The sequence below is a fragment of the Globicephala melas genome, chromosome 12, assembly GCF_963455315.2.
Source record: "Globicephala melas chromosome 12, mGloMel1.2, whole genome shotgun sequence".
Taxonomy (NCBI): Eukaryota; Metazoa; Chordata; class Mammalia; order Artiodactyla; family Delphinidae; genus Globicephala; species Globicephala melas.
The window spans coordinates 27,447,938-27,473,925 of record NC_083325.1 but is presented as its reverse complement, the minus strand read 5'-3'; the positions used below and the strand labels follow the sequence as shown (position 1 = coordinate 27,473,925).

Sequence of the window (25,988 nt, the reverse complement as noted above, 5' to 3'; positions counted from 1 at the left end):
TTGTGTGTGTGTGTGTGTGTGTGTGTGTGTTCATCAGTTGATGGACATTCTAAATCTTTCTTTTATGGTTAGTACTGTTTTGTGTCTTGTCTAAAAATACTGCCTAACCCAGTGTTATGAAAATTTTCTCCTATATTTTCATCTTGAATTATAGTTTTAGCTTTATTTTTTAAGTCTGTGATCTATATCAAACTAATTTCTGTATATACTGTAATTTACACAGTTTAGGATCATTTTCTTTCACTGGATATTCCAGCACCATCTTTGAAATAATGATTATTTCCTTTTTGAACTTAGTTCGCATCTTTGTCAAAAATCAATCGGCCTTTTACATGTGGGTTTATTTTTAAGAGTTTCTACTCTGTTCCTTTGAACTGTCTTTACAGCTATACCATAATGTTTTGATTACTGTAGCTTTATAATAAGTCTTGAAATCAGGTTATGTCCTCCAGCCTTGTTTTTATTTTCAACAATATTTTTTGCTATTTTAGGTTCTATGCATTTCTGTATAAAATTTAGAATAGTCTTCTCAGTTTCTCCAAAAAAACCTCCTGAGATTTTGTTCAATGTTGCATTGAATCTATAGATCATTTTGTGAATGATTGACATCTTAGTAATATGGAATCTCCCTATGAATGAACATGTTTTTTCCCCCTACTTATGTAATGTCTCTCAGTAAGATGTTGTAATTTTCAGTGTGTAGGCTTGCACATTTTTCATTAAATTTATTCCTCATTATTTTGTTTTATGATACTTCTGTATATGGTATTTTAGATTTTGTATTTTCTAGTTATTTGTTGATTGTATATACAAATGCTGTTGTCAAACCAGTTTATCAGTGCCAACAAGTTAATTTTAATTTTAATTTCTTACTCACTGGGTCAGAGCTTCCTTGCTTACTCCAGGATAATTTAGGCAATTTGTGTGCAGTGACCATAGGGAATTTAGGCAAGGTAATACTTCTGGTGGTTAAGTTGAGGCATACCTATTTGTCCTCAATTTGTGTCTAGTAACTTCCCTATGATTTAGGGAGTGCTTTGTTTAAATTTAGTGATATCCTCAACTTTAATGTCTATTCTTCATAGACACTCACGTTGCCAGGGCATGAAGAGCAGTTTTACTTCTTCCTTTCCAATCTTCATGTCTTTATTTTTTTGCCTGATGCACTGTTTAGGACATTCAGTATAATATTAAACAGAAGTAGTAAGAGCAGTCATCTTACCTTATTCCCCATCTTTGCGTGGGTGGGGGAGTGGATTTAGTGTTTCATCAAATTTGATGTTAGCTGTAGATTTTTATTAGATGCATTTTATGAGATTAAGGATGCCCTCTCATATTCTTAGTTTGCTGTGAGTTCTGTGAGTGGGTGTTGAGTTTTGTCACATGCTTTTCCCTGCTGTATTATGATCATATTTGTTTTCTCCTGTCTGTTGATATGAATTATATTATTATATAATATTATATATATTATATAAACATATTGATTAGATTTCAAATATTATTCTTACTGGGATAAATCCCACTTGATTATGACATATTGTCCCTTTTTATATTTATTGCTGAATTCAGCTTGCTAATATTGGTCTATAATCTTCTTGGAGTGTCCTGACAGCAGAGTTACAGTGGCTTTTAGAAAAAAACCTCTTTCTCATTTTCTGAGTTTGTGTCAGAATGGTATTATTTGATTTAAATCTACCATATTACATTTTGCTTTCAATTTGTACCATATGGTTTTTGTTCTTTCTTGCCTTCTTTTGTATTAATGATTTATCTTTTATTATTCCATTTTATTCTCCTTATTGGCTGTTTTAATATACATCTTTGTTTATTTTTTAGTGGTTGTGGCCATCCCGCAGAAGTGGGATGGACTCCCACCCAAAATTTTGTTCAGATACCTAGGCTTCAGACACTCCTCAAACCCAGAGAATTTGAGAGGAAGTTTATTACTCACACAGGGGAACCCCTGGGAAGAGGTGGGTGGGCACAAGTAGGTCCAGGCTGTCTTGGGCACAGCAGAGAGGGCTTTGTAGGGTGGAACTGAGAAAAAAGTCTATATATGGGCAGTTTAAATTTTCTGCTGGTGCCAAAGGAGGAGGAGGCAGTCATACTCAGGCTTATCAGCCTTTCCAGATGTGGAGCAAAAGGTGAGGCTTAAAAAGAAGTCAGTAATCAAACATCAAAAATTGTGTCAGACTCTATTGCAGTAGTTATTGTAGAGATTATCATATGTATTCCTAATTTATGTATTATCCTTCTTGCTAGATACAGTCTACCTAATTAATATTTTGTTAGGAATTGTACATTTGTGTTCATGGGGGATATTCACCTATAATTTTCTTCTCTTGCAATATCTTTGAGTTTGGTATGAGCATTGGGCTGACCTCATTAGTATATCAGGACACTCTGAAAGAGTTTGTGTAAGATTGGTACTATTTCTTTCTTAGATATTTGGCAGAATTCACCATTTTGGCCTGGAGTTTTTATTATAGATTCAATTTCTTTAGTAGATTTGACTATGCAGATTTTTTTTTTCTTGTGTCAGTTTGGAAAGTACTCTTCAGTTAAATAAGTTGTCAGAAATTGTTGGCATGAGTTATTTTCACAATATCCTTATATCCTTTCAATTTCTGAATCTCCAGTGATACTAGCTTTCTTATGTCTGGTATTAGTAATTTGTGTTTTATCCTTTTTTGTTTGGTCACTCTTGCTAGGGCTTTAGCAGTTTGGGTTTTTATGATCGTCTGATGTGTTTTTTTCTGTTTCATTAGTTGCTGCTGTATCTTTTTTTTTTTTTTTCTGTTTTGGGTTTAAGTTAACTTTTTCTGTCTTTCTGAGAATAGATACTTTTTTTACATATTCATTAATTTTTAGCTTTCTTGTCTAGTGTACACAGATTTTTATGTAGTTTTTCATCATCATCTTTGTACAAAATTATTTTCTCATATCATAACTTTTTCTTTGATCCATGGCTATGTAGAGATGTGTTTCTTAATTTCCAATTATATAAGAACATATACATGATTTTTTATTTTTAGTTAATTCTTTTTGGTCATTGAGATTATATTCTTAATGATTTCAGTATACTTAAATTTTTTAGAACTGCTTTATGATATGATATATTTTTATTTTGATCAGTGTGCAATTGAAAGAAATGTGTATTCTGCCATTGCTTCTTGTGATATTCTGTGTATGTTACTTTGGTCCATTTGGTCAGCTGTTATGTTGAAATCTTCATTTTTACTGAATTTTTGTCTGCTTGTTTAATCAGCATTTGAGAACAGCATGTTAATACCTCCTTTTTTCTCCTTAGCCATGTGGTAGTAAGTTATTGACCTACTGCCCCATCACTCTCATCGTTTCCTATGAAAAGAACATTCTCCTACATAACCAGTAAAGCTGTAAAAATCAGGAAATTAATATCAATGTGTTATAGACACTATTCCAGTTTTTCCAATTGTCCCAGTAAGATTTTTTATAACAAAAAGGAGCAACTCAAAATCACATGTTGCTTTAGTTGTCATGACTCTTTAATTTCCTTTAATCTGGAACAGTTCTTCAGTCTTTCCTTCACTTTCATTACCTTGACACTTTTTTAAAAAAATTAATTAATTAATTAATTTATGGCTGTGTTGGGTCTTCGTTTCTGTGCGAGGGCTTTCTCTAGTTGTGGCAAGCGGGGGCCACTCTTCATCACGGTGCGCGGGCCTCTCACTATCGCGGCCTCTCTTGTTGCGGAGCACAGGCTCCAGACGCGCAGGCTCAGTAATTGTGGCTCACGGGCCCAGTTGCTCTGCGGCATGTGGGATCTTCCCAGACCAGGGCTCGAACACATGTCCCCTGCATTGGCAGGCAGATTCTCAACAACTGCGCCACCAGGGAAGGCCTACCTTAACACTTTTGAAGATTACAGGTCAGTTACTTTGTAGAGTGTTTTTCAGTTTGGGTTTCTCTGATGTTTCTTCGTGATTAAGTTCAGGTGAGATATTTTTGGTAGGGTTATCACAGAATTGACATTGAATTCTTCTTATAACATCTTAGCAGCTGTCGTACACTTCTATTTGTCCCACTGCTGACAGTGATCACTTTAATTACTTAGTAAGGTTGTGGGCTAGGTTTCTGAACTGGAAAGTTACTGTTTTCCACTTTGTAGCTAAGTGTTTTATGGGGAGGAACTTTGAAATTATGTAAGTATCTCAGTCCTCAGAAGACTTCTAGTTTATTTATATCTGTACAGAATCATGCTTTCATTCAGTGGGTTATGATTTATTACTATCTTTTCTTCACTCTTTATTTTAAAAATACATAGACTTAAAAAGAGATTACAAAAATAGTCCAGAGAGTCCCAGGTATCTATCGCTCAGCTTTCCCATTGGTAATGTCTTATATAACTATAGTACATTTTCAAAATGACATTAGGAAATTGACATGGGCACAATATAATTAACTAAACTACAGAACTGAACCATATTTCACCAAGTTTTGCATGCACTCAGGCTTTTTTGAATGCATATGTGTATAATTTTGTGAAATTTAATCACATTGTGATTTCACATAACTACTACTATAATCAAGATACAGGAATATTCTGTCACCACAAAGAAATTCCCTTATGCCTGCCCCTCTGTAGTCACACTCCTCTCCCCTGCCCTCTGCATTCTTTAAACCCTGGAAACTAGTGACCTGTTTTCCTACTATATGGTTTTGTCATTTTGTGAATGTTTTGTAAATTGAATCATATAACATGTAACCTTTGAGATTAGCTCTTTTTACTTAACATGATGACCTGGAGATCCATCCAAGTTGTTGTGTATATCAGTGGTTTTGTTTTTTTTTAATTGCTAAGTAGCATTCCATTGTATGGATACATACCAGTTTATTTAACCATTTCTCTGTTGAAGGATGTTTGGGTTGTTTCCAACTTTTGACTGTTATTAATAAAGCTACTGTGAACATTCATATACTTTTTTTTACACAAATGAAGTTTCTATTTCTCTCAGACAGTGATTCTCAACCAGGGGTGAATTTGGCTCCCCGGAGACAGTAGCAACATCTGAAGTCATTTTTGATTGTCACAACTAGGAAGGAATTTTGCTGTTGCCATCAGGGATGCTGCTGAATACCCTGGAATACACAGAGTAGTCAGTCCCCCACAACAAAGAAGTATTTGGTTCAGTTTTAGTAGTGCCAAGGTTGAGAAACTGCTCTAGGATAAGTGCCCAAGAGTGTGATTGTTGGGTTGTATAGTAAGTATATGTTTATCTTTTAAGAATCTGTCAAACTGTTTTCCAGGGTGGTTGTACCATTTTGCATTTCTGCTGGCAATATATGAGAGATCTAGTTTCTTCACATCCTTGTCAGCTTTTGTTATTGTCAGTATTTTTTATTTATTTTATTATTATAATTTTATTATAAATAATTATTTAATTTTATTATTTTATTTATTAGCCATCCTAATAAGTATATAGGGATATCTCATTGTTGTTCTAATATGCATTTCTCTAAATGACTAATGAGGATGAACATTTTTTCATGTGCTTGTCTTCTGTATATTATCTTTGGTGAAGTGTGTGTTTAAGTTTTGCTATTTTCTAACTGCATTTTTTTTTTACTGTTGAATTTAGAGAGTTTTAATCTATTCTGTATAAAAGTTTTTTGTTGGATATGAGATCTTATACAAAGTTATGTTTTCTTATATTCATTATTACTATTGTAATTTGTTTTCATGCTCAAAATGCCACTGATTTACTGACCAGTGGCAGCTCCTTCAAGCTGGTTTCTGTATCCTTTTTACATGTTCTTGTCATCTTTTGCACATGTCTTTGCCTTCTGGCACAACAAGACACTTCAGGCTCATAACTTCTTCTTCCCCAGCTCTGAAATTGGCCATTTCTCCAAGGAACCTGCTTTCTTTTAGAGGAAAGTGATATTTAGAAGCCAAGATTTGAGCATTGCTATTGGGTTGCTCCCAGCCTTCTTAGTGGATTTATGTACATACGTACATACATACATACATAAATACACACACATACTCATTTACATTTATTTCTGTATCTGTCTATATATATTAAAAACCATAAGCTCACACCCATGTATACAATTCTAATTCAGTTTTATTCTACTTTTTTTTCTCTTTCTGTGTTTGTAACTCCCTTATCCAGTAGTGAGAACCCTCACTTCTTATGTGCTTTATATATTTATTTATTTATTTGCTCAATCTGCCATGTGTAACTAATCTCCCATCATTCCTGCCATCCTCTCCCCAGTTAGGATTGCCCTCACTCACTGCTTGGATTCTGACTCTCCTTTCAGACTACCTTTTTGTTTGGATGTTCTTCTTACCCTGCTGGGGCTTTGACACTCCATTCTAGACTACCCCTAAACATAGATAACATCCCCAACTTGGTTTTTGACTTCCTCCCATCAGAATGCTCACCCCATGTATGTGGACACCCTCCTCACCTCACTTAGACTCTTAACTCCCTGAGATGGACTACTTCCTCACAGGAGCATCTTCCTCATCCTGCTTAGGCTTTTGGTATCTCACATTGGGCCTCCTCTCTGCTTGGATGCCCTCATCCTGTCTAGGATCTGACTCAAGATGCCTCGCTACCCTGTGGGACACCCTCATCACCCAGGCTGTGACATCTCAGGTCAGATTACCTCCTCTTATCCTGTATGGTAGATATTGCTGTTACCTTGCTTGAGCTCTGACTCACCAAACCGGGCTACTCCCAAGCCCTGGATGACACCCTTCTCATTCTGCAGGGGGTCTGACTTACCAGCCCAGGCTGCCTGTCTGTGAAGATTATTTTCTCTACTCTGCTCTAGTTCTGCCACTTTATGTTAGGCTGCTCCACTGTAGAGACGCCTTCCTCATTCTGGCTGGGCAGTAAGTTCACATGCCAAGCTGGACCTTCTTCTTCATGGAAACCCTCCTCATCCTTCTCTGGTATTGCATAACAAGCCACACCTCCCCAGATTCTCTTTGCCCTGATTGGATTGTGATACTACATGCTAAAGCTACTCCTTTACATGGGCACCCTCCTCACCCCGATGAGGCTCTTATACCTTACTCTGGGCCACTGTTGCCCCACCCACTGTGAATGTCCACCTAATGGTTTTAAGATTCAGTTGTTCAGGAAGGGAAAGGTAAAAGGAGAGAATAAAAAGCCAGGAGGAAGAGAAAGATAAGAGGAAGCTTATTTTTGATTAGTGTTTGCTTGGGGTATCCTTTTCCATTCTTTTAACTTAGTATATCTGTGACCTTATATTAAAGCGTTTCTCTTGTGAATAGCATATAGTTGGGTCTTATTCATCTTGTCAACCTTTGTCTTTTAATTGGGATATTTAGTTCATTTATATTTAATGTAATCATTGAGGTGGTTGATTTTAAGTTTTGCCACTTTGCTGTTTTCTATTACTCTTGTCCTTTATTATTTTAATCAATTATCTTGATTTCATGTTATCTCCTTTACTGGATTTTTTTGTTATACTTTTTCTCTATCATTCTTTTAGTGATTTTTCAAGAGCTTATACTTCTTGACTTTACAATTAACCTTAAATTAGTATTCTTACCATTTTATGAAAAATGAAGCATCTCACAACAGTTTAACTCCATGTGCCCCCTCCTGCTGTTTGTGCTTTTGTTGTATATTTCTGTTCTACATCCCCACATTATTATTGTTTATTTATAAAACAACATATAAATATAAAGGTGTATGTACCTGGGTATATGTACATGTATATATTAAACACACACACACACACTTTAAATGCTCTTTGTTCTTTCCTGCAGTTCTGTTCTATGTTGGGCCATTTTACTTCAGCCTCAAAAAATTTCTTCTAGTATTCCCTAAGGTCTGCTGGGGATCAGTTTTCTTATTTTTCATTTATCTGTATTTGATTTTTTAAAATTGATTCCAATTTTCTGTTGACATTCTCCATGTTTTTTTTTTTCCTTTTTTGCGGTACGCGGGCCTCTCACTGCCGTGGCCTCTCCCGTTGCAGAGCACAGGCTCCGGACACGCAGACTCAGCGGCCATGGCTCAGAGGCCCAGCCACTCCGCGGCATGTGGGATCCTCCCAGACCCGGGCACAAACCCGTGTCCCCTGCATCGGCAGGCAGACTCCCAACCACTGCGCCACCAGGGAAGCCCTAGATTCTCCATATTTTTATCTATTAATCCCCATCTTTTACTCTCAATATAGTCATTTGAAAGTTCTGTGCTAACTCCAGAATCTGAATTCCCTCTAAATCAATTTTTCTTGTTTTTTTTGTCTTAATTTTTAGTCACTTTTTCCTGCTTTACGAATTTCATAACTTTTGATTGTGTGCTGGACATTGTGAATAAAAAAATCATAGAGACTGAAGATGCTATTGCTTTGCACCAGAGAAGATTTACCCTTTTCTCTGCTAATCAGAGTGGCTGATCATTTCAGTCATTTCAGGAATTTTACTAGATCAGAACTGGGTTGGAGCTTTAGTTATCTCATCCTACCTATGATTTTTCCTAATTTGTGGCCTCCCTGGATTTTTGCTGTAAGCCTGACAGGTCTTTGATTCTTCAATAAATACAGTCAGTTATTGACTTCAGTCTTTCAGATGTTTGAATTCAGCTCTTTAGGCTCTCAGTTCTCACAGCTTCAGAGTATGGCAAATGTAAGGAGAGACCAGCTATGTGTTTGTTGCCATTACACTTTCTCAGTGAAAGTTTGTCTCATAAACACTGAAACATTGCAGATGATTTCACTTTTTCTGACTCAGCCCCCTTCTTGGGGATAGCACTTCTGGGTTTTTACTGTGAGTCTGGTAAGTCTCTAATTCCTCACTTTTGAAAGTTCTCTCCCTCAGGCATTAGGTATTTAGCTTCCTGCTTTATATAGGTTCAAAAACTGACAAATGTCTTGAAGAGGAGACCTAATGATTGTCACAGGCCCCTTATCTAGTGGGATTTGGTTTGTTAGTGCCATGACTGTGCAGGAAATTTCACTCTGCTTTCTTGGCTCAGTTCCCCATAATCCTATACCACCCTGACACTAAGGAAATGTCCTGTGGGGGAAATTGGCTTGACATTCTGCTAGATTTCACTCCATCATGCCAGCAAATGAGTTCATCAAAAGCTCTGGTGATTTCTCTTTTCCAGTGGAGTATGTCTCCCTACACCAAACCCCTGCTCCAAATCTCTAAATGTCCCTCTCTAGCATATTAGTTGACATTGTTTCTTGATTGCTTCCTTAGCTCTATGATCTTTTATTCAATTTTGTTTGCTTGTTGCAGCAGGAGTGATGGCCTGTGCCTTCCTAATGCAGGCATATTAATACGGAGATAGGGGTTTGGTCCCAGACACCACAATAAAGAGAATATCATAATAAAGCAAGTCACACGAGTTGTTTGGTTTCCCAGGGCATGTAAAAGTTATGTTTATGCTATACTGTAGGCTATTAAGTGTGCAATAGCATTATGTCTAAAAAAAGTACATATCTTAATTTGAAAGTAGACTTTAAAAATGCTAACCATCATCTGAGCCTTCAGCAAGTTGTAATCTTTTGCAATAGTAACATCAAAGATGACTGATCACAGATCATGTAACAAGTATAATAATGAAAAAGTTTGAAATATTGTGAGAATTACCAAATGTGACATAGAGACACGAAGTGAGCAAATGCTGTTGGAAAAATGGCACCACCACTAGACTTGCTTGACACAGGATTGCCACAAACCTTCAATTTGTTAAAAAAAAAAAAAAAAAAGCGTTATCTGCAACGTACAATAAAGTGAAGTGCAATAAAGTGAGGTATGCCTATACATCCTGCCTCAAAGTAGAAATCCTATTTAGATCACCTTTAATTTCTCTCTATGATATATTAATAGTTTTCTGTTTAGGGTTCTTACATTTTTTAGTATACTTATTACTAGGTATATGATGTTTTGATGATAATGTATATGGCATATTTTTTAGTTTTTAATTTTGTAACTTTTCAGACACCAAAAAATGTTAGTGGAATTTTTTAAAGTTTGGTCTCTTATCTGGCAACTCTTCTAAAAACTAACTGATATTCTAATAAGTTATCTGTAGATTGTTTTGGATTTTCTGTATCCTTAATTATATCAAATATGGAAAGTATTATTTCCTCCTCTCTTATCCTTATATTTCTGATTTCTTTTTCCTGCCTTACTGCTAATGCCATTTAATACTTTTACTAACATGTTGAATAGAAAAGGTAAGAGTTGGCATTCTTATTTTGTTCCTAATCTTACAGTGGACATTCTCCACATTTCACTGTAAATAGGATGGTGGCTCTAAAGTTTTTTGTAGTTTCCCTTTGCTATGAGTTTTTAATCATACATAATTATTGAATTTTATTAAATGTTTTATCTGACTATACTGCTATGATCATATACATTTCTCCTTTATTTTATTGATGTGGTGCATGACATTTGTTGACATTTGAATGTTAACTCACCTTGCATTTCTGGAGTAAAACAGCTTGGTAGGAATTCACACACACACACACACACACACACACACACACACACATATTCACACATTCACTCACTCACACACTCTACATTTGATTGTCTAACATTTTGTTTATGATTTTTGCTTCTATATACATAAGGGAGATGGGCCTATTTTCTTTTCTCATAATTGTCCTTTTAATTAGTAAATAGTATATAGAGGGTAGAGATTTAAAAGACCTTTTAAAAGGTCTTCTTCTTCTGTGATATAATATAATACAGTATTACTCCATTTTAAAAAAATGACCTTTTTTATTTTCAAATAATTTCAAATCTGCAGAAAAGATACAAACCATAATAGAGTTCCCTTTACCTCTCTCCCAGTTTTTCCTATTGCTAACATCTTATACTACCATAGTATACTTTTCAAAATTAAAAAGCCAACATTTATATATTACTATTAACTAAACTTAAGACTTTTTTTTGATTTCACCAGTTTTCCCGTTAATGACCTTTTTCTGTTCTAGGACCCAATCCAGTATATCACATTCCACTTAGTTAGTTGTCATGTCTGCTTAGTCTTCTCTGGTCTATGACAGTTCCTCATTCCTTCCTTGTTTTTCATGATTTTGACAGTCCTGAGGAATATTGGTCTGATATTCTCCATCTGGATTTGGCTGATGTTTTTCTCATGATTAGACTGGAGTTACAGGTTTTGGCAGAGAATACCGCAGAAGCGAAGTAACCTTCTCATCACATCATTTACAGAGAGTATGTAATGTCTCCGTGACATCACTGGTGATGTGAAACATCATCACTTGCATAACATGGTGTTTGCTAGGTTTCTCCACTGTAAAGTTACTTTTTCTCCCATTTTATACTCTCTTTGGAATTCAGTCATTAAGACCAGCCCAGGACTGGACTTATGGGGAAGATTAAGCTTCACCTCCACCTCCTTGGGGAGGAGATGGATGCCGGGGGTGAGGTTACCTACATATGGAATTCTTATGTTGGCAAGATTTGTCTTCTCCCTCCCTCCTATTATTTATTTATTTATACACTCATTTATTTACTCCATTATGTTTTAATATGGATTCTTTATAATCTATATATATAGTTACAACCTTAAAAACCTCTGGTTCCCCCACTGACATATAAACTTTTTGAGGAAAGACTTTGTTTCTTTTTTATTTTTGTACACTCTATGCGTTTAGCATAGTCCCCTAATTTATAGTGGACTTCCAGTAATTATTTTTTAATGGATATCTTTTCACTTCAACTGAAAAGTACCCTTTCCTTATATAATAGCATTCTAAATCCAAAATAAAAGTAGATTTTAAAATAAGTAAAAGTAAACTCATGCATGATCACACTGTAATAAGTATGTAAAAAAGCAAAGGGTACTGCAGAAATAACTTAACCATTTGAGTTGGATGTCTCCAAAAAATATTGAAGCCACATTTGGAAAGAAATTACAGTATTTGATAAGCCAAGGATATGACCTGCTGTGTGTTTTCTCTTTTTTGTTCAGATCACCAAAGGAGACTAAGACCCCGTTTTCTCCCTTCTCTGGAAAATTATCGTCTGATGCAGTCACTCAGATAACAACAGAAAGTCCAAGAAAAGCCATGTTTTCATCTGAGATTTTTGTTAATGCTGAAGATCGTGGACATGATATTCCAGAGCTCAGTACACGGAAGTTGGGCAAAGTTCCTGTCAAGTTTCCTTCATCGTCTTCAGTCCAACAGATTACTGTTCCTCATGGCACAGATGGTAAGAGAATTTTAGGTCATATTACCAACTTTTGTGTAATTAACTAAGAAATTTCTTGATTGGGTCTTTCTAGTTAGAAAACCTAATTTTAATTTTAAGCAATAGGTTGTACATGATTATATCATCTTTTATTTACATAGCTATGAAGAGAATATAATTTATTATGTTTTTACTTCAATTTCTAGTGAAGTTAACAACCTATGTGAAACTCATGCTACTGTGGTTGATGTATTTTCAACTTATAATACTTGTCATAAGAATGCAAGTAGTTCATGAAAACATAAAAACTATAGAGGTTCAATTTTAGGGAGGTAGATAATTATTTGGCATTTTTTTTTTACTATTGTTTTGCATGATACAATGAACAGATAGCAAACACAATACCAGTCTATTTCTTTTTCAAGAAACGTTGACCAGGGACCCAGGTTGACTGTGACCCTGCTTTCTTTAAAACATGGAACCTTGGATTCATCATCATAGTCAACAGGAAGGGACGAAAAGCATGGAGGAGCACACGTTGGGAGGCTTTTATGGGCTAGGCCTAGGTGTGGCCCACATCACTTTCCACTGACTAGGAATAGTTTAGCTGTGCTTTCCAGGATGAAGAAGAAATGAGTTTTGGTGAACAGCTAGCAATCTCTACCATAAGGTCTACATTTAGAGTGTTCATATGCTATCATGACAGTGATATTTTTATAGTCCTTATACTATATAACGTTCAAAATTATAGCAAGTTATTTTCTTTTTCAGACCAGTAACTAGAAAGTTAAGTTCCCATTCTACCTCCAAATGAGGGTGGGAACTTTAAATTACTAATTTTAAAGTATTCAGTAGTTTGTACAAATCTATTCAAAATATATTTTAAGTTTTCCTACTTATGCAAAAAGTTTATCTGTCTGTAGGTATAAATGGAATATGCCTAAATGTATAAAGAAAATTGCTTAGTTCCACATTTAAATTGTACTGAATTTAATTTGAATAAATATATTTATATGTTGAAATGGTTATATTTCTTTTATTTTTTTAAAAAATTTTATTTATTTTATTTTTTGCTGTGTTGGGTCTTCATTGCTGCACACAGCCTTTCTCTACTTGCGGCGAGCGGGGGCTACTCTTCATTGTGGTGCCTGGGCTTCTCATTGCAGTGGCTTCTCTTGTGGCGGAGCACGGGGTGTAGGCGCGTGGGCTTCAGTAGTTGTGGCGCATGGGCTCAGTACTTGTGGCTCGCGGGCCCTAGAGCGCAGGCTCAGTAGTCGTGGCACATGGCCTTAGTTGCTCCGCGGCATGTGGGATCTTCCCGGACTAGGGCTGGAACCCGTGTCCCCTGCATTGGCAGGCAGATTCTTAACCACTGCGCTATCAGGGAAACTCGAGATGGTTATATTTCTTATACATTTTTATTGTGAAGTAAAATTTTGCCCCCCAAATGTATAGTCTAATAAATATCACACAGAACACCTTTAATGTGTCAATTACCTATTGCCACCATGATACTGTATAAGAACCTCGAAAATCTCAGTGCTTTGTAGCAACAGACATTTTGCTTTCTTCACTCATGGGCTTACGAGTCAGTTGGAGTTTGGCATCAGGATGCAAAAATGGTTTGGGTCTGTTCCACATGCTTGTACTGAAACCCAGGCTACTCTAGGCTATGTTGTTTTCATGTTGGTGGCAGAGCACAGGAGAGGAAATCCAACTGTGAAAGTGTATTTTATACCTCTTCTGACATCAAACCGATCAGTCTATATAGAGGCCACAGTTCATGTTTTTACCTTTACATACAGGTACTTCGTAGAAAGGACTCCTTTAAAAGATAAATATTATTTGGTTTACTAATAAAATATTATTTTTAACTCTGTGGATTCAGAAGTAAAATTTTTAAAAATATTTTAAAAGTATACAGAGTAGTATGTTGAATTTATGACTATGTGTCCACTGCTCTGAATTAACAAATTAAGAGTAATATGTTATATGTTTATATTTAGTTCTATTTTCAAGTTTTTTGAAGAAATAAATTTTATGGTTGGACTTTCTTCTTTACCCTTCTCCAGTCCTTTCTTTCTCTCCCAGGAACAACCATTATTTGCTGAATAGTCGCTTCTTCCCCCAGAGATAGGCAGTCCAAAGTAACTTTAAGACTTCTGCATCCAAACATAAAGTCGTTGAGAATTTCAAAAAGCCACTTATCTTGTCTCTGAATTCTCCATCTCCACATGGTGACCATTCTTGATCTGGGTCCATTGTAATTCTGCCCAATTGTCGGTGTCCATTTTCTGCAAACTTTTTTTTTTTTTTTTTGTGGTACGCGGGCCTCTCACTGTTGTGGCCTCTCCCGTTGCGGAGCACAGGCTGCGGACGTGCAGGCCTAGCGGCCATGGCTCACGGGCCCAGCCGCTCCACAGCATGTAGGATCTTCCCGGACCAGGGCACGAACCCGTGTCCCCTGCATCGGCAGGCGGACTCTCAACCACTGCGCCACCAGGGAAGCCCCATTTTCTGCAAACTTTGAACTAAATGGTAAATTTAACCATCACTACCAAGCTTTATATACACTGGTGGAGGAAGAAAACTAATAAATCAATATTCTAACAATAATGACTACAGCAATGTCCAAGTAGAAGTAGAGGCTACAGCCTATTTTTTTCTGTTATTTAAATTCTCCCCTTCTCTATACATTTCTTCATTCTCCTTGAATTCAGCCAGGTTCTCATTGGCTGGGGTTTTGCCTGATAGGTTGGTACAAGTATTCCTAAGTAGTCTAAGACTTTGCTAGCCCTGCATAGGTTTAATGTAATTTTTTGTTAATTTCGATGACCAGGCTTGGTAAAGTGGTCCCCTAGGTGTAAGTCATACTCCTATTGACTTTCTTTTTTTAAGGTAACCTTATTTCTCCCCGATAGTTAAGGTCAATTGTAGTTTTAGTCAACACTATGGCATCCTATTCCCTGTATTGTTTCAGTGACATAAAGAATGTAAAATGACTAGATGGCTCCTGTCTCCTGGTAGAAGTGCCCCTCCCTTATTTCTAAGATCTTCCATCAAACAAAGCAGAGTCATAGAGATAGAAAGCAAAAGATTTTAAAGGCTTCTGCCTTTGTTCCTAAATACATGCATTCTGTCTGTGGGATAGGCAAGTACCATATATGGTTCTGAGCACATGCCATATTCTGTAAGCTAGCATTCCAACCTCAGAAAGTTATGCCTCCCAGCTTGTGCCATACCAGTTATCAGTAAATTGTTCACTCACTTTTTTTTTTGAGTTTTACCATAGTTGTGGGTGATCAGGCTTGTGATGAGAACAGTGACTCCTTTTAGGCATCAGCCTTTTGTCTCATTTCCTTCAGTATGAAGTCAGTTCCTTGGTTGGAAGCAGGGTACTAATAATATGGATTCCGTGTCAAATCATCAGAATGATGGAGTGGTCAAGGATGGTAACACAATTCTAAATAATGTAAAAGTTGTTATTGTGTCCAGAATGAAGGAGATCTCATTCTACTCTGGGACTATCAGACTCTGTCTAGAGTATTTTGATTTTTATAAACTAGACATGGGCAACTAGGAGTCCATCTCTTAGAGGTAATTACAGGATGCAAGAGAAGACCATGGTCTATAAGGATAAACTGAAGAAGCTGTTGTGTTTAATCAGGAGAAGTGGAAGCTATCTACAAAATTTTATTTGAATGAGCAGTACAACCCCATAAATACTCAGGAGTAACCTAAACAAGAATTTTATAGGACTCATGTGATGGAAATACTAATCCTTTGTGTAGGCATAGAAAAGGACAGTAGACTAAAAGAAGGGATGGGATATTTCTGAATGGGAAAATTGAATATTGTAAAGATGTCATTTATTCCCAAATAAACTTAAACTCTAACGTAATTCTACTAAAAATTCTAATGGAATTGTTCTTTTGAACTTGTTTAATTGATCTTAAATTTTTTCAGGAAGAATAATAAAGAAAATACTGGAAAAGAAGAGTAATGGGGAGGATAAAGTTTAGCAGCAGCCAGTGGAGTGTTTTAATGGGATGCCTGGAAGTTGCAGGCATTATTCTCACCCTTGACCTATGGGCCCAGACTTAGTCATATGTTCATACATGTCTGCAAGGGAGATTGGGAAATAACAGTGTACGCATGAGCAGTATGTACCCAGCTAAATATCAAAATGCTGTTACAGAGAGAGAGTTTCTACCACATCATGAAAGAAAAACGAGTATATAGAAAAAGATTTCAGGGACTTCCCTGGTGGCCCAGTCGTTAAGAATCCACCTGCCAGTGCAGCGGACACGGGTTTGAGCCCTGGTCCGGGAAAATCCCACATGCTGCGGAGCAACTAAGCCCGTGTGCCACAACTACTGAGCCTCTGCTCTAGAGCCCGCAAGCCACAACTACTGAGCCCATGCTCCACAACTGCTGAAGCCTGCGTGCCTAGAGCCTGTGCTCCACAACAAGAGAAGCCACCGCAGTGAGAAGAGTGAGAAGCTTGTGCACCACAACGAAGAGTAGCCCCCCTCTCCGCAACTAGAGAAAGTCCACGTGCAGCAATGAAGACCCAATGAAGCAAAAAAAAAATAAGAAAAAGATTTCATCTTCTATAATAATCAAATTACTACCATGTCATAGACATTTTAGAAAGAATTTTACCAGTTAGTATTTAAGAAAAAGAAACTTTATAAATGTAAAGTAGAAAAACTGAATTCCAAATTATACATACTCTACACAACTATGTAAACAAATAAGAAATACAGAGGAAAGACCTGTAGAAATACATTAAAATATTAATAATAGTTATCTTTGAGTGGTAAGACTTTGTCTTTTTTATTTCTGTGTGTTTTTTTAATATTGAGAATTTATACTTTTATAATGGAAAACTTATTTTGAAAATCTGCCACATAGAAGAGAATTAGATTTACTTTCTATGACTCTGGAGGGAGAACCTCCAAAGATCAGTAGTAGGGGTTAACAGTGACCAGGTTTGGGTTCAATATAGATAAAGTATTTCTTAGTTAGAGCCATCTAAATATGGAATAGGTTGCTAAGAAGTCATCTTCTCAATGGATCCTGCCCTTACCACTCTATTTAAACAGCATCCTGCTGCAATTTCCCAAATACTTCTAATCTTCCTCAGCATTTTCTAATTTTTTGGCGGGGGATGGCTGTTTTTTGGGTCTTTATTGCTGCACATGGGCTTTCTCTAGCTGTGGCGAGTGGGGGCTACTCTTCGTTGTGGTGCACAGGCTTCTTATTGTGGTGGCTTCTCCTGTTGCGGAGCACGGGCTCTAGGCGCGCAGGTTTCAGTAGTTGCAGCATGAGGGCTCAGTACTCACAGCACGAGGGTCCTAGAGCACGTGGGCTTCAGTAGTTGTGGCACATGGGCTTAGTAGTTGTGGCGCTCGGGCTCTAGGGCAGGCGGGCTTCAGTAGTTGTGGCACACGGGCTCAGTAGTTGTGGCGCACGGGCTTAGTTGCTCCACGGCATGTGAGATCTTCCCAGACCAGGTATCGAATCCATGTCCCCTGCATTGGCAGGCAGATTCTTAACCCACTGCGCCACCAGGGAAGTCCCAGTATTTTCTAATTTTTTTTTTTTTAAAGAAGATGTTGGGGGTAGGAGTTTATTAATTAATTTATTTATTTTTGCTGTGTTGGGTCTTCATTTCTGTGCGAGGGCTTTCTCTAGTTATAGCAAGCGGGGGCCACTCTTCATCGCAGTGTGCGGGCCTCTCACTGTCGCGGCCTCTCTTGTTGCAGAGCACAGGCTCCAGACGCGCAGGCTCAGTAGTTGTGGCTCACAGGCCTAGTTGCTCCGCGGCATGTGGGATCCTCCCAGACCAGGGCTCGAACTCGTGTCCCCTGCATTGGCAGACAGATTCTCAACCATTGCCCCACCAGGGAAGCCCCGTATTTTCTAATTTTTTATGTCACTAATAATTTATAAAAATACTAGATTATTTACTTATTTAGTACACTAATTGTTTACTGTATACCTCCCTCTTCTAGAATGCTAGTTTACTGATATATTCCAAGAATCTTGACCACTCCTTGGCACAATAAAGGTACTTAATATTTGTTCAGTTAATTAATAAATGTTTTCTTATTAATTATTCTGATCTTTATCTCCTTAGGCCAGCCTTTACTGTTGCCATATAAGCCTTCTGGTAGTACGAAGATGTACTATGTTCCCCAATTAAGACAGATTCCTTCATCTCTGGATTCCAAGTCAGACACCACCATTGAGAGCTCACACTCAGGTATTGTGCAGAAATTATTCAAAATTTTATTTTTTGAAATTTTATTTGTGGATTGGCTGTTTAATTCTGGATGACATATGAAAGCTCAGTGCTATTTAATCTTTAAGTGAAACATGGAGCTTTTCATGACTCAGTCTCTGGTTCAGATAGGTGAGTTATTTGGTCAGATGTATTGTGTACACTCAAACATTTGATAAATATTTGAAGAAAATTGTATGAACAGTTACTTGTTTGGGTTAGTGGACTCCATCTAGGACAAAGGTTTCCGAGTTTTCTCTGTTCACAGTCACCTTAGTGTTTGGGTGATTTCTTTTCTCATCATCATGGGGATATAAATCAGCAGCAGCATATAAATACATGAAGTATTTTTTCAGATACTAAGCTATTACGTTATTAGGACATAAAAATACTTACCATTTTGATCGTACAACTTAATAAACAAAAATATTTTTGGTTTTGTGTTTGAAAGAAAACATTTTACTTTGTTCATAAATATGCATAATTACTTGCTAATGAGATATATGTGGCTATTAGGGCACAGTTTCTCAAACCTTGAGATGACATTGGACACAACCACCCCCATTTATTGCTTTTGTTGCAGAAACTGTCAAGAATCCAACTCTGCAGAGATACAGACAGCAGCATTGAAAGGAATGTAGCAGTATCTAATGTTGGAACTTTAAACTATCTTTAGCTGTTAGTTTTTGTCCTGTACACCAGATATTAAATATCACTGTTTCCCTAGAATTTTAAAATATCCCACAGCATCCCTGTGAGATCACCACAATAGAACTGCAGATTTAGAAAATGAATAGCATCCCGTGGAGGAACTGAATAAATATTTTCTGTGGAAAATTGTAAGATAAGGATACTGAGTTGGTGTGGTGTGGGGTTTTGATTGTTGGGATAACATATTGATCGGTCCACAGGAGTTGACTCGGTTCAGTTTAGATATAAATTGTTAATGATTTGTCATAAGACATCTTTATAGGTGTAGAAATTAAAAAGAAAGTAGTTGTCCCTGGTCTTACGCAGATTTTCTGTTAATTTTAAGAGGACCCAACTAGTATCTGATAGTAACTGAGTTAAAGCCCCTGGTAAAATTGCTCCTGATTTCCCACTGTGATGCCACTGAAAAAAAGAACCACAAAATGCTCATATGTTAGGATTGATTATTAAGCCTATAACCAGGAACTGGAAGAAATTTTCACTACCTGCATGGCTATGATTTTAAAAACACTTAATGGCTACCAGAAATAAAACAAGCTTACTTAATTGATTGTAGGTAGGAAAATCTTTTATCTCAGTCTCACTTTCAGCCGCCTAGTTCAGAAAACAGAATATAACAATAGAAGTCTAATCAGGTGTTCCAGTATTTTTTGAGGCCTCCTGTGTACTTCTGTTCATTTACATCCTAACTCTTCCCTTTGGAGACATTAACTTTGAGAAAAATTGGACAGTAGTGGGAAGAGAAGATGACTCAGGGATGGTACATTGTATCCTGAGGTATACTGTCCCTATAAATAAAGTACTGAATGCATCAATTAGACAAGAAGAGATCTGTTAGCTATATACACTTGAGGTTGTCATTTATCATGTTCTGCAACTATTCTGAGAGTGAGGGAGTTGACAGTTTGAAAATAATAGTTTCTTAGACCAGTAGAGCTGCTCTAGATGAAAGCCTAGGAATTGTTCTGATAGATATTGTCTATTAGTATGTTGTGATTCTATAGATATTAGAAAGATCCAACTAGAGTTTGGGGCCAAGGGCAAGTCATAAACCATTGCAGATATTTGGACCAAATAATTTCTCTCAGTTGAGAATGAGTAAACAATTGAACTCATAAAATTCTTTTAAAAACAAAAACAAAGGGACTTCCCTGGCGGTACAATGGTTAAGAATCCACCTGACAATGCAGAGGACATGGGTTCCAGCCCTGGTCTGGGAAGTTCCCACATGCCACAGAGCAACTAAGCCCGTGCGCCACAACTACTGAGCCTGCGCTTTAGAGCCTGCGAGCCACAACTACTGAGCCATGTGCCACGACTACTGAAGCCCGCACGCCTAGAGCCCATGCTGCACAACAAGAGAAGCCCGCACACTGCAACAAAGAATAGCCCCCACTCGCCGCAACTAGAGAAAGCCCGTGCACAGCACCAAAGACCCTACACAGCCAAAAATAAAAATACATAAACTAAAAACAAAACAAAAACAAAAAAACAAGGCAAAGGTAACCTCGCAAAGAAAGAGATAGATGTTAGAGATTTACTCATTAGGTCAAGTAACACTCTTAAGTAGTAACAGGATTTCATTTATATGTAAGTTCTGTGAATATAGGTACAATAGATGTTAGAGATTTACTCATTAGGTCAAGTAACACTTTTTTGTGTGTGTGTGGTATGCGGGCCTCTCACTGTTGTGGCCTCTCCCGTTGCGGAGCACAGGCTCCGGACGCACAGGCTCAGCGGCCATGGCTCACGGGCCCAGCCGCTCTGTGGCATGTGGGATCTTCCCAGACCAGGGCACGAACCCATGTCCCCTGCATCGGCAGGCGGACTCTCAACCACTGCGCCACCAGGGAAGCCCCAAGTAACCCTCTTAAGTAGTAACAGGATTTCATTTATATCTGACAGTAAGTTCTTTGAAGTTAGGTACTATGTCTTTTTTTCTTAAGCCATTTTATACCTCATACCAATATATAATATAGATGTTATTTTTATATTCATTTAAAGACATTTAAATACTTTATGTACTAATACTTACTGTCAATAGGAGCAAAAAGCCATGGGGAGAGAACTGGCTGGGATTTTTAAAACAAAGTGACGAGTTAATAGCAGAAAAAAAGGGTGGAGTAAACACCTCCAAAATTTTGCCCTGTGATAAAAGCAACAGAATTTTGGCAAAACTTTTCCAAAACTCTGGAAATTAACCAAAGGCCTGTAGCTTTTGTAGCAAGCATTTATTCAAGAAAAATGGCTGAACCTTGATAAGAATAGTAAGCTTGTGGCATTTTAACTTGCCCTCTTCTCATTGCCACACTCAGCTCAGTGATAAAATTGAAAAATATCAGTCTGCATTCCCAGGACTGGAGGGAGCAGAACAGAGCTGGACCTCTTTCAAAATTACATTCCCAAAGAATTATCAGTATTTGACCTGTCTGATGGCTCTCTGGAAAACTCCACTCAAAAGGCTTATCTTTATTTGACCTTACTCAGAGCTATCCAGTGTGTATGAGCCTCTGTGTCTATGTGTGAGGTGTTTGTCAAAAAACACTTACAGGCAAGTGTTTTATTTTAGTTTCTTAAATATTTATTCATTTTGGCTGTGCCGGGTCTTAGTTGCACCACTCAGGATCTTCGTTGCGGCATGCAGACCCCTTAGTTGCAGGACCTAGTCCCCTGACCAGGGATTGATCCCAGGCCCCTTGCTTTGGGAGCTCGGAGTCTTACCCCCTGGACCACCAGGGAAGTCCCCAGGCAAGTGTTTTAATGCCACAATGCATGAGGCAGTGGATGACACTTGAGACAAACAATAGACTAACCAAAAGCTTTAACGGAAAAACTGAGGATGAGATGTCCATAGATATTTTGAAAAGCATTGACATATTCCTAGGACTCTAGAAGACCACAAGTGTGCACAGGCCTGAGTGCATGCTGAGGAAAGACCTGAGAGGGGCCTACCCTTTACTTTGGCTGCCCTTGAGGCTCTGGGCAAAAAGAAAGGGAAGGCTAAGGCAGAATTGATAACTCCCTGCCCTCAGCGTTGACGGCTATGTGCACGTAGTCCCTCAGCAAAGACTGGGAGATTTGTTGTTTCTAGATGTTTAAGGATATCTCCATCTAGGCGTTAGCTGACCACTAAGCTAGTTGAGTGGCAGCTTCCATAGACTCTATAGAATTTGTTCAGAAAAGTTACTTTAAAAAAACAGCATAAAGCAACAGCAGGAAACCCTAGGGAGGTAGTAGACTCTGATTTCCAGGGTTGTCACATTATATTTTTTAAGATGTCCAGTTTTCAACAAAAAGTTGCAAGATATGGAAATTCAAAATAAAAAATATATATATGGTCCATACAAAAGAAAAATAGCAGTTTAGAAACTGTGAGGAATCTCAGACATTGGACTTACTAAATGAAGACTTTAAAATAGCTATTTAAAATATGTTCAAAGAACTAAATGAAATCATGTCTAAAGAAGTATAAGAACAGTGTCTTACCAAATAGAGAATATCAATAAAGAGAAATTACAAAAAAGAGCCAAATAGAAGATCTGTAGTTGAAAAGTACAATAACTGAAATAAAAAATTGACTGGAGAAAGCTCAGTATCAGATTTGAACAGGCAGAAGAATGAATCAGTGAACTTGAAGATAGGCCAGTTGAGATTATCCAGTGTGAGAAACAGAAAGAAAAAATAATGAAGAGAAATTAACAGAATCTCAGAGTCCTATGGGACACCTTCAAGCATCCTATTATATACATAATGGGAGCTCCAGATGAAGAGACAGAAAAAGAGACTGAAGGAGTATTTGGAGAAATAATGGCCTAAAATTTCGCAAATTTGATGACTGCTGTTAATCTGCACATCCCAAAAGCTCAAGGAAGTCCAAGCATGATACAGTCAAAGAGATCCAGATCTAGATACATCATAAACCATCAAATGACAAAGACAGTGTTAAGGCAGCAAGAGTGGAGTTATCATGTACAAAGAATCTTCAATAAGACTAATTGCTGATTTTTCATCAGAAACCATAGAGGCCAGAAGGCATTGCAATGACATATGCAAAGAGCTAAGGAAAAAAACCTGCCTACCAAGTGTTCTGTACCTAGCAAAACTACCCTTCAAAAATGAAGGAGAGATTAAGACATTCTCAGATAAACGACAGTTGAAAGACTGCTAGCAAACTGACCCACAGAAAATACTAAAGAGATTTTTTTCAAGATGAAATGGTGGACACCAGACAGTAACTTAAATCCACATGAAAAAAGTACTAAAGGTAACTACATAAGTAAATACAAAAGACAGTATAAATGTATTTTTGTTTGTAATTCAGTTTTTCTCCTATATGACTTAAAAGACAAATGCAGTATAAGCAAGTCCCAAATACATAAACAAAAACTAACAATTAAAATGAAAAAACCTGACACTATTTTTTAAAATAAATTTATTTTTATTTTTGACTGCGTTGAGTCTTCGTTGCTGTGCACGGGCTTTCTCTAGTTGTGGCGAGCAGGGGCTACTCTTAGTTGTGGTGCGTGGGCTTCTTGTGGTGGTGGCTTCTCTTGTTGAGGAGCACAGGCTCTAAGTGCATGGGCTTCAGTAGTTGTGGCTCTTGGGCTCTAGAGCGCAGGCTCAGTAGTTTTGGCGCACGGGCTTAGTTGCTCCGCCACATGTGGGATCTTCCCAGACCAGGGCTCGAACCCATGTCCCCTGCATTGGCAGGTGGATTCTTAACCACTGTACCACCAGGGAAGTCCAAAAAACTGACACTGTTAAAGGGAGAAATAATTCAAGCCAATAGCAAAAGGTCATATATTGTATAATTCCATGTATATGAAATGTCCAGAATAAGCAAATCCATATAGACAGAAAGTAGATTAGTGGATGCCAGGGGATGTTGGGGAGGGGAAAATAGGGAGTAACAGCTAACATCTACAAGATTTCTTTGTGGGGGCGCGACAGAAATGTTCTGGAATTAGATAGCAATATTGGTTGTGAAAATACTAAGAACTAGTGAATTGTACACTTACTTTAATTGGTGAATTTTATGTTTTGTCTCCATTTTGAAAAAAAGTGGGGGGGGCAGGAATGAACATATGAAGGAAAAGACTGCCTAAAACTAAAGATTTGGTAACAGATTTAAAATACATTTTGCAGGCAAGAAAGGGTGGAATTAACATGAAGGAAGTTAAATTAGTGATGAGGACAAATCTGAGAGTCTGCAAAATTACAGAGGAAAAAGAAGAAGAAAATGAACATGCTGTGAAAGATGATGAGAGACATAAGAAACATAGCTAAGTAAACCAAACCAAGAACTATATCTGTAGCTGAGGAAGAAAGTAATATTCAAACACTTAATTGAATAAAACATCCCTCTCCTGAAAAGGGGAACACTGTATGCAGATTGAAAATTGTCTTAAAAATCCAGGGAAAAGTCAGAGACTGAGATACATATCAGAAAAAGATTTTTGAGTCAAAATAAAAAAAGGGCTTCCCTGGTGGCGCAGTGGTTGAGAGCCCGCCTGCCGATGCAGGGGACACGGGTTCGTGCTCCAGTCTGGGAAGACCCCATATGCTGCGGAGCGGCTGGGCCCGTGAGCCATGGCTGCTGAGCCTGCGTGTCCGGAGCCTGTGTTCCGCAAAGGGAGAGGCCACAACAGTGAGAGGCCCACGTACCGCCAAAAAAAAAAAAAAGAAAAAGAAAAAAAGAAAAAAATCCCATAAATATACAATTAAAAAAAAAGTTAGAACAAAATTTATTCTGATATCAGGCTTATTTAAAATACTAAATGTAAAAATAATGGAACCAAATCTGTATTTATTGGGAAAATTCAAGGATTTATGGACCCAGTGCATTTTCATTAAGCAGTATGACAATGAAGAGACATTTTCACAAGTACACAGCAGCTAGAAAGTATATTCAACCTCTGTACCTTCTTGAAAAATTCACTTGAAGACTCACCCAGCTGAAGAGATGAATCAAAATGAAGAATTCATTACAGAGAAATGAAGCAGTGCTGAAAGTGATCAGTGGTGAACTTTGAAGTCAGTTTAACACAACACTCATCTAAATAGAAAATTTAGTTACAAAGTGGGAAAAGAAATGCCAAAAGTTAATTTTGGAATGAAAGGCATGAAAAGAAAAAACAATTGTATTTTTTGTCTTTTTGACTAAAGAGCTGTCATTTTATTCATGACTTGGTGATCAGATAGGTTAAAGAAGTTTTCATAAAAATAAATTGGACTTGATTAAAATTTAAAACTTGTGTGCACCAAAAAAAACACTATCAACATAGTAAAAAGGTTGCTCACAGAATTGGGAAAAACATTTGCAATTCATATATCTGATGAGAGATGACTATCCATAATATATGAAGAACTCTTACAGTTCAACAACAGCAAAAAGCAATCTAAGTTTTAAATGAGTACAGAATCTGAAGAGACATTTCTCCAGGAAAGATACAGATGGCCAAAAAGAACGTGAAAAGATGTTTTACATCATTAGTCATGAAGGAAATGCAAATAAAAACTACAAAGAGATACCACTTCATACCCATTAGGATGGCTTTTATGAAATAAGAGCAAGGGTTAGCAGGGATATGGTGAAATTGGAACTCTTGTGTATTGCTGATGGGAATGTAAAATGGTATAGCCACTGTGGAAAACAGTGTAGTGGTTCCTCAAAAAATTAAGCATAGAATTACTATATGATCTAGCAATTCTGCTTCTAAGTATATACCCAAAAGAATTGAAAGCAGGGATTTGAACAGATTTTGAACAGCCAGGTTC

The 25,988-nt window shown here is 37.3% G+C and overlaps 1 protein-coding gene across 2 annotated transcripts in view; it reads left to right on the top strand.

Moving 5' to 3' along the window:
* The window catches only part of ALMS1 (ALMS1 centrosome and basal body associated protein), a 228,570-nt gene that overhangs the window by 127,379 nt on the left and 75,203 nt on the right, over positions 1-25,988 (top strand). For both annotated transcript variants that reach the window (XM_060309646.1, XM_030877577.2), the window contains 2 exons: positions 11,991-12,232; positions 18,357-18,482. In XM_060309646.1, the coding sequence (XP_060165629.1) occupies positions 11,991-12,232; positions 18,357-18,482 (368 nt within the window). The remainder of the gene's footprint in view (positions 1-11,990; positions 12,233-18,356; positions 18,483-25,988) is intronic.